This window comes from Lactuca serriola, chromosome 5 (genome assembly GCF_051521515.1).
Source record: "Lactuca serriola cultivar US96UC23 chromosome 5, Lser_US96UC23_V15, whole genome shotgun sequence".
NCBI lineage: Eukaryota > Viridiplantae > Streptophyta > Magnoliopsida > Asterales > Asteraceae > Lactuca > Lactuca serriola.
In genome coordinates, this window is record NC_136412.1 from 221860921 (window position 1) to 221871257 (window position 10337).

Here is a 10337-nt window from a genome sequence, read left to right on the forward strand (position 1 = left end):
ACCTCACTTTTCTTTTTAATAGAGATGGACATTAAATCGATCTAAGCAAACATTTCGACTACCGACCCAACTTGAGAAAGAAGAATATCTAACCATTTGAAGATTATGTTCCAAATTCTCGCAAAAATCTCCATTTCACAAATCGGACAAGTAATAGATGAAACCTCTAATCCTAATTTCGAGAGGTTGAAGGAAGTTGGAAGTTTATCTCTCAAAGTACGCCAAATCAAGATATTCACCTTCCTAGGAAAAGAAGTATTCCATCTTGTCTCCAAACCCGAATTTGAAAGAATAATATCATCAATCCATCTTCTAGTAGCACTCACCGTAAAAATACCATCCTCACCGATCATCCACGCCCATTTATCACTTTTGTCACTAAGATTCAAATCCGATAAGGGATTCATCAAACTCATGTATTGAAACATTTCAATGCCACCCCTTAAAGGACGCCTCTAGTTCCAGTAAAAAGACCCCATCTTTCATGCGATTTTTAATAACACAATCTTTATCAAGACCAAATTGAAATAATCTAGGGAACCGACTCTGCATATTGTTATCGTCAATCTAATTTTGTTTCCAAAAAAGAGTATTCCGACCATTCCCCACTATCCTCTGAAGAGTAGAATTCACCACAACATCCTTTTCATGAAATCGAAAAACTGAAGTAATAATTCTAACCCACAGTCCTCCACCACTCCAATTACTTCTATCCTGATATGGACCTCCACTATCACCATATAATTGCTTAATAACTTTAACCCAAAGAGCACTTCGTTCAGTGTAAAATCGTCGTTATTTTTGTAGTAAAGAAAAATTTAAAGAAACCAAACTTCCAATATCCAAACCACCATGCTTCTTATCCGCAAATATTTGGTCTCATGCTATCTAGTGTAATTTTCGATTATTATTAGTACCACCCTAAAAGAATTGACTTCGAATAGCTTCCAAATCTTTAGCAACTTGAACTGACATTAGAAACAAAGACATATAAAAAGTACCCAATGAACCCAAAATCAATTTCAAAAGCAATGAGCTCCCTCCAATGGAAAACGTCTTAACCTTCCAGTTAGACATCTTTTGCGTGAATCTTTCATTTATCTCTTTTCAACGTCTTAACCTTCCAGTTATATTTTTGTATTAAAACGTTAAGAATATAAGTAGTGTATTCAAAATGTTAAAAATGTTAAAAATACAAATGAATAAGGAAACAAATTGAATTATTTCAATAATTAAATTAAAAAAAATAGGAATGAAAATCTTATATCTTGTCTATCATATAATGGTAATCGCAACGTTTTGAAAGAAAAATTGCAATTTTGATTTTATAACTTAATATTCTTGAAATATTTGAAACATGAGGGACCATAATAGAACAAATACCATACTACAAGGTAGTCATAAGCAATTTTCACTCTTATAAACAACGAGGAAGCTATCACAACTTCTTAAGTCAAAAAGTCTTCAAATTCGTCTTCTCCAAAACTGAAACCCCACAAAAGACGTCGTCGATTGCAATCTTTTCCACTCTACAACACCATCATGGCTGCCAAATTGAAGATAGCAGGGGCGTGGTCTGGTGTTTTAGAGGCTGAATTGGAAGCATGGACTGTACCCTTACTGAAAGAACACATTGCAAACCGATTGAATTGTACGAAAGATTCTATTAATCTTATATGTGCAGGGAAAGTGTTGCGAGATGATAATGGAACCCAGAAGTTGATCGAGTTGGGCGTGAAGAACAATTCTAAGATTTTGGTCACCAGGGTTTCACCTGATCAAGGCAAGGAGTTGATCGCTGAAGAGGAGAAGTCTACGAGGCTTCAAAGACTCAAGTTCGTACATCTTCTATGTTTTGATCATCATTTTGTGCTTAATGATCACCTGGTTTACGTGATCGTATCATATTTTCTTAGGGTTTGTCGTTGTAAATTTGGGGTTTTTTTGTGGTGGATTGACACCTTGAAATTTACAGGGCTGCAGCTACTTCACTAGCCAAGAGACATGCTGATGGTTCGTTGCCAGTTGATGATTACAATCTTGAGTTGGAGAATCAAAGTGGTGAAAAAGTGCAATTGGGCTCTGAGAATGATCAACGGTATTAATAATTTAATCGATGGTTTACTAAAATTTTGACTTTTTATCATTAAATTAGCAAAATTCTTAAGGTTTGTATATTATTTAGGAATAAATGCAACAAACATCATTTCATTTTCATTTATTTATGTATTAGAAAAATGGTAAACTGTCCCACACCACATCTGCCTCAAGATATTTTTGTCTATTATAACATCCTACTTTCATTTATTGTATTTTTTTCCTTTGAAAAATCTACCCTGTTATAACATTATACTTCCAGCTTTTTACTTTGAAAAATCTATTCTTTTATAGAAGTAAAATTGATTTGTGTCTGTATGATGTAGGGATCAATGAAAGTGAAATGTTACAATAAACAGATCCTTAAAAGTAGTTTGCTATATCTTGTATTTAACCTTCTTATTTATCGACTCTAAAAATAAATCCCAATTTCACAGTGCACTAATGATGGGACTTATGTTTCATGGAAAAGCAAAAAGATTGGTTAAAAATAGAAAATATGAAGATGCTGTTGAGGTTCTAGCTATGGGGGAGGTTAGTTTTTGTCTTTCTTTACCCTTTTTTTCTTCTTTTTATGGGACCCACAAAATGAAAATGTTAAACTTCCACCTGTAAATGAAATATATCATATTAATCTAAGTGACTTTTTGTAGGAGGCTTTCTCACTATGTGATTCCAAGGTTGTTGAGGTAAAACCATAAACAAATCATTACTTCTTTTAGCTTTCTTATTCAAGTCTTTGAGTATGTTGTTAAAACTCTTTTTACATCTTTTATTTTTGTTTTTGTTTTCAGCTAATAGACAATGTCCCAATACTTCAAATAGACATGGTTTGGTGTTATTTTATGCTCAAAGACATTAGCAAACTATCAGTAGCAGGAAAACGCCTTGAAGAAGCTCGAAAAGGAATTGAAAGATCTCATGGGAAGGAATCCACTCGTCTCAGATTGCTTCATGGGAATTCACACCCTGAACTTGCATTGTAAGAGACTTCATTTAAACCATGTTCTTTTTTTTCAAGAAAATGTAAATGAGGGCAAATTCGTGAAATGTTAGGGGACTTCATGGGGAAAGGAAAGCCTCTTTATCATGACTTTCTTTATTAAATTGTTCTTTTTAGGATCAAGTAAAAAAGAAACACCTGTATATAAGCTTATCCCTTCTTTTTTCCTCTTAACTTAAAAATGATGAATCTTGTTAAAATTGATGAGTATTGAACGTAAGGGTAAAATGGTCATTTAGCCTCATTCAGACAGTTTAAGCCAAAAAACCTGGCTTAATGCATTCAGACACCAACCCTTTATCTATTTTCCCTTCTTTCTTCTTCTCATCTTAAAAATGATGAATCTTGTTAAAATTGATGAGTATTGAATGTAAGGGTAAAATGGTCATTTGGTCTCATTTTTTTTACAGTTTGTCCGTATACATATGATGCTATTTTTGTGGTATAGGCACTTGAGATTGGAGTTACTGGAAGGTATAGTAGCATACCATAGTGGTGATCTTGAAAAAGCAAAAAAGTCACTAAATAGTGCTAGGGGTAAATACTTGAAGGTATGTTTTCAATGATTTCTGATTTCAACATGAAATTAATGTGACATTTTTTCTATAGTTCAAGTGTCATGTACTTTTATGTGTGTATATATCTACTTATTTATTTATATGTATTGTTTAATTCAGCTTCAAGTTCCAGATGAGGAACTATCGATTTTAATGGGAATGGGATATGGGGAAAAAGCTGCAAAAAGGGCACTTCGCATGAACAATCAAGATGTTGAACGTGCTGTTAATTTTCTTGTTGAAGAAAAAGCTAAAAAACAACAAAAGATTGAAGATGATATTAAGCGAAGAAATGAAATCATGTAAGTAGTTTAATGGGCTTTTGACATTAAAGTCCTTAAGTTTGTCAAATTTTGTCGGTTTTGTCCTTGTGATGTTTTTTTGTTCGTTAATGCCAAAAGTTTGCCAAGTTTTTTTCATTTTTGCTTGTTACATGTAATAGCAGGTTTCCACGGATAAAACCGACAAAATTTGACAAACTTAAGGACTTTCATGTCAAATTTGAAAAACATACTTAGGGTAAAAACATAAAAGATATGTAAACTCAAGGGTTTCTTTTGCAAATTTGAAAAAAACATACTTTGGGTAAAAACATAAATGATTTGTAAAAAGGGCAAAAAGGAAAAAAAAATTGGCAAACTTTGGGCCTTAAAACACAAAAAAATCATCACAGGGACAAAACCGACAAAATTTGACAAACTTAAGGACTCTAATGTCAAAAGCCCTATTTTAATTCCACAAAGGTCCAACATTTCATTTCATTTGAGGCAAAATCGGAAGCTAAAGACTTACTTACCCCTTTTTTTATAAATGATGTTTAAAAAGTTTTATTTTAAAAAAAATTATGATAGAATTGGTGAAATGAAATAATGGATAAACTATATAAAGTAAATGAGGGTAAATTTATGAAACTTGATATGGGATGTAGGGACAAATAAGGAATTTCTCATTTTCTTGATAACAAAATTTCTTAAATTAAAAACACCAAATTACAGGGAGCAAAAGAAGTTTGGAGTTACACCTCTCAGGAAAGCTGTGGATCTTCAGAAGTTAAAGGAATTGGTATCGATCGGGTAAGTTGCTTGAATCAATGTAAATTTTTAGGATTAAATGCAAGAAAAGAAAAGGCAATGTACTTTGCTTGAAATATCTACTCATTTATACCAAAATATCATCCAAAGAAAAATATTGAAAGTAGAATGCTATAATTGGGTAGATCTTTCAAATACAATGCCTTGTTAGTTAAACTGATATATGCTTCATGGTGTTTGGCAGTTTTGAGAAAGAACTTGCTGCAGAGTCCCTTCGAAGGAATGAAAATGAAACCCAAAAAGCTCTAGATGATTTGACAAATCCAGATACCAATTCTGATATTCAGGTAAACATTTTAGGCATAATTTTCTTTATTTTTTTTTTTTATCACTCCAACTTCTTTAAAGAACAATAAGAGATCTTCTAAACTCGAAACTTTTGTAGCTTTTTATCGAATCACGAAAGAAGAAGAGATTGCGTCAATCTGGAGATGCTGCAATCGAGAGACTCACTGCCATGGGTTTTCCAAGAGAAACAGGTGAGAGACTGTTTATTTTCGATGATAAGGATAAGAAGGGTATTTACGTCTTTTGCACAAACAGGAGATCAACAGTGATCCTCTGTCCTACCTTGTTTCACCTTTTCGGTAGGACAAAAAAATTGCAACTTTTGTCCCACTGACATCGGTCTTAGTCTAATACATGTCAAACACAGTATAAAAGTCATAATGTTCTTGATACACAAGACAGGATATGACAGTACTGCATTGGACTGAGACTGAGACTGAATGTTCATGGGACAAAAGTTGCAACTTTTTGTCCCACCCAAAAAGGTGAAACAAGGTGGGACATAGACTCATTTTTGGTCTATCTGCAAAACCACATCATCGAAAATAACCCTAGAAAGCTTGGAGTGCACTAGATTCAACCCGAGACCGATATCAATGACACAAAAATTGCAATTTTTTGTGTCACTCTGGTGATATCTCATTTGTGCAAAAGACGTAAATACCCTTGAAAATGGCCCTATAAATAATTGTCTATTGTTTTCTTTCATAACATTTATTTGTTACTTTTCATAGTTGTGGCTGCTGTTCGTGATTATGGAACCGAAGAACTGGCTCTAAATCATCTGCTCGAGCAAAGTGCACCGAATGGGAACCCAAGGCTCATTGGTTCGGATATTGGAACCAGTAGTGGCTCAGTGGGCGTGGGTCCCAGTGAAAGCATGCCGATTGATGGAGACACATTGGGTGGATTTGAACATGAAATTGAGAGGGATGTGGAAATGGAAGATGAACTTACAGGGGATTTGCAACAAGAAGATGCGTTTTCTGATTATGACGTGGAACTTACAAGAGAAAGTGAAGCCATAGAGGAGTACTCGGCTCTTGTGCTGGTGTAATTACTGATTACTAATTATTGAGAACATGATATATGCATATACTATATGATATGATCTTTCTGTACATATGGGTATCTATGCTAGTTTTAGTTTCAAGTGATGTTGGATGATATAACTTTATTACTACAAGGGTATTTTCATATTTTTCTATTAGATAAACGAGTTTTGTTGATATATGTGCGTATAAAAGTAACTTATGTCAATATTATTAGTAATAAAGAATTGGATTATAAAGAAATAAGGATATGAAGGAATTTCAATGGCAATTGGCACCAACAAAATGAAAAATGACATTGATAGAAACCATTAAGGAATGTTTTGACTAAAATCTTAAGATGTATTTGGTTTTAAGATGTATTTGGTTTGCAAATGTTTTATAAGGAGTTTAAATGTCAAAAGAAACTTTCTTAATAAATGAAAGATTTTTTTTTGTCACATGTTAATCTCTCATGAGTTTTGATAGTTGTTATTTTGTGGTATTTTTGAAATAAATATTATCCACTTGTCAATTTTTGATTTGTTTCAATTTTTAAAATTAAAATCATATACTTATATATCTAAAGTGTTAAATATATATATATATATATATATATATATATATATATATATATATATATATATATATATATATATATATTAAATTGCAATAAATACGTTTTCTTTCTTTTTTATTTTAAAAATTGTACATTAAAAAATATTTTCTGTTTACATTTTAATTTAATGTTTAATCTTTTTTTTTAAATTAACCCGTATAATTAAAATTTTGATGATAATATTTAGTATTAACTATCAACAGTTTTATAGCTATGGACATAAATAAACATTTCTTTTAGACTTAAAGCCATAAAATAAACTTTTTGATTGTGCCAATTGTAATTTATATTGACGTCTAGATAAACTTTTTTTCTTTTCAAATCCTATATTTTGTTAAAATTTTGTTTAATAAATTATACAATATTAAACGGTTTTTATAATTTTATATATATATATATATATATATATATATATATATATATATATATATATATATATATATATATAATACAAAATTCAATATAAAAAAAGGGAAAAAAAACAAGGTAGACTTAAAGGCCCAAATCAGTTTCTTAAGATTCTCAAACTCATAATAATACAATCAACAAATTACATCTCATGGCAAATGATAATCTATGACTATTTGCCACTAAATCAAACTACCAATAGGTATGCATATATTGTTTTAAGATATGCAAACATAATAGCTAATATATAACATTTTTATTTTAAGAAAATAACATACATAGGAAAACTTTTAAGGGTATGCATCAAACCCAGCATACCCTTTTGATACACTAGATCCGCCCATCCTCACTCGCTTGACTTTTACACCAACCTGACTGCTTTCTGCTAGACCTCCTTCACATTTACAATCTCTTGTATTATGATCATTGTGTTGGGTTTGATGCAATCAACATATCAATTAAAAACAACATTGCATGGAGGAAGTTGTAAATCAAATTTCATCAAGCGCAAACCGTAGATCCAATTAAACAAGGTTTTACCATCTATAAAAACAATGGGAGAATGTCATTATAGTACAATGAACTTGGATGTTTTGTTCGATTTGACCAATAATGTTTTTATTTATTTATTTTGGCGCAATAGACTATGTGTACATGTGAATTAAGCCATTATTGTTAGTTTTTAACCATTTCTCCATTAACCAGTAATTCTAAATTATACGAATGACCCTTATGGTTTAAATTTCTTTTGTAGTTGGTCCCTTACCAGCTATGGTTTAAATTACACGACCAAAACTACCATATTTTTGAAACTCTGGGGACCAAAGTGTAACATTATGAAATATAATAATTAACCGTAGATAATCATCTTTTACGCCTCATTTCTTTCACGCCTCCTTCTTGTCTCTATGTTGTCTCTCTCTTATGCTTCACACATCCCTTCTCCCTTAGTTGCACTGCCTCCGACCTCCTCTAATATTCTAGCGTAGTCGACGTTACCACGACTGTAACGTTAGAGTTTGATGTACTTAAAGATACAACATTATCCTCATTTAGATCTCGAAATATGTCTCATGTTGAAGTCTAATAGAATCCGATGCATATTGTTCAAGATTCACTCAATGACAACAATCCTTGAAGTGAAATTCTCAAACTAGACCAACCTACTATTCAGTCTCATGAACACATGTGATTTGTTTTGGATCTTCCACTAAGATATGTCAATCTCATGGATGTCTACAAAAACCTTCACAATATTATGGCATATAACCACTCTCATGACAATAATAGGAAAAGTTAGAACACAATAATGCTAGATGATAAAATAATGCTCCAAACTATAAAAAAAATACTAAAAAATTGTTAATGTTCTGAATATCCGATATACTAAATATTAGTAAAAAGCTATAATCATTACAAAGTCCAATGCATGCTTTGTGACTCTCATGTTTAATTTGTGGGCATATGCTTAGCAAACAAATATGTAAGGTTCCGATCTCTGTGAACTTTTATGATTGCAACCTTACTAGAATCAATAACCTTGCGAATGTAGTGATACCTTCACTTGATATGTCAAGACTTCTTGTTACTATCGTATACTTTGTTATCATCATAGCTCTAGCGTTGTCGCAACATATCTTCAAAGGATCCTGAATGTCAGGCACTACTTTCTAGTTCACAATGAAATTCCTTATACATGCTGCTTTTTGAACTCCCTCTAACGTGCCAATATATTCTAACCCTGTTAGATTATGCAATTGTAGTATGATTGTAGATTCACCAATTAAATACACCCCATATTATATTCATAATAAAGACGTAACTAGATTAGAAGCGAGGATCACATTGGTCCGTATGGAAACTAGCAACGATGTAACATTTGACATTTAGCTATTCTTCTATGTCTCTAAAAACCATGGACATGTCTTTAGTTCTTCTAAACTACTTCTTAATATTCTTTACTGCAATCCAATACATTTCACCCAAGTCTTACTAAAAATGAATCGACATGCTTAACACATACAAGATATTGGATCTAGTATATAACATGATTTACATGATGGATCCAATAGAAGCATATATGATGACTCACATAGGTACCTACTTATTGGGTTCGAGGGACATTGAGAATTGTTTAAAACAATCTTATGTTGCATTGGCAAGTTTCTACGCTTGGAATCATGCATCATGAAATGCTTCAAGATCTTATCAATGTATGTACTTTGAATGAGACCAATAAGTCGCCTTGATCTATCTCAAAGATATTGATTCCAAAGTTAACAATGCTTGTTTCAAAAGTGTAAGGAAAGTAACAACTAATCTTAAAATCCAAGTTAAAGTTTAGCATTCTAACTCAATGTTTTCTAAATGTCTCAAACTCCTTTATCTTTAGTCTTCTATTATGTACTAATCTGAGTACATGTCAAAATACAAGAAAAAAATTTACACATGATTTCTTAGAATCATACAATTTTAAGAAAGAGTTTCTTATTGTAACATAATACAACATCATAAGTACAAGATACTTTAGCAAAAACTAAGTATACAATGCACATATAACTACTCTCAAACAAGAAAGGGTTTCTGATTGTAACATAATACAACATCATAAGTACAAGATACTTTAGCAAACACTTGGTTGCACGATGAATGAGAAATTTCATATTTGGAAATTAGACTAATTCATTGACAAAGTGTCAAGTGAAGGACTAGGAGATCGAGCACACAAAGTTGCGTGTTGATCAAGTCCACCATAAGAGTAACAATGATATTCGTCATGATTTACTAAGGTTTAGTAAATATGATTATACTTACAAGATTAAGTGTAATTATGAATTTATTGAAAAAGTTTAAATCAATAGCAAAACGAATAAGAAGAATCAAGTAGGCAGAAAGATAAAAGTTTCTCCATTCTAAGAAGAAGGGAGAGTAGCTTTTATGCTTTATGATAGGTCTTAATGATTAAGAACCACATCTCAATTGATCCTCTAAGAGAGTCTTAGTACAAATGCATGTCTAAGAAGAGGAATCAAGAATTGAAGAAATGGTTAAATCAAGAAGTAAATCATACTTCGTTCTAAAACAAGTCTCAGAGTTAAGATTGTGACATTGAGTAAGTATAAAGAAGGTTTATAACATTCATTAAATGTGGAAAGTTATGATGTCTTGAATAAGACAAAGACCAACTAGGACCAATTTATGAAGTGTTTTGATAAAAGCTACACTAACTCTTGAATATATGTT

At 31.7% G+C, this 10337-nt stretch overlaps 1 protein-coding gene across 1 annotated transcript; it reads left to right on the top strand.

Annotated features, from left to right (window-relative positions):
- The first annotated feature begins 1461 nt into the window (after positions 1-1461).
- NUB1 (ubiquitin-associated (UBA)/TS-N domain-containing protein) lies at positions 1462-6235 on the top strand. The gene is made up of 11 exons (XM_079001707.1): positions 1462-1835; positions 1976-2098; positions 2535-2631; positions 2751-2786; positions 2892-3079; positions 3549-3651; positions 3778-3959; positions 4653-4730; positions 4933-5035; positions 5134-5227; positions 5771-6235. The coding sequence occupies exons 1-11, from the start codon at positions 1543-1545 to the stop codon at positions 6091-6093; spliced, it is 1620 nt and encodes a 539-aa protein (XP_078857833.1). The 5' UTR covers positions 1462-1542; the 3' UTR covers positions 6094-6235.
- Positions 6236-10337: the final 4102 nt, after the last annotated feature.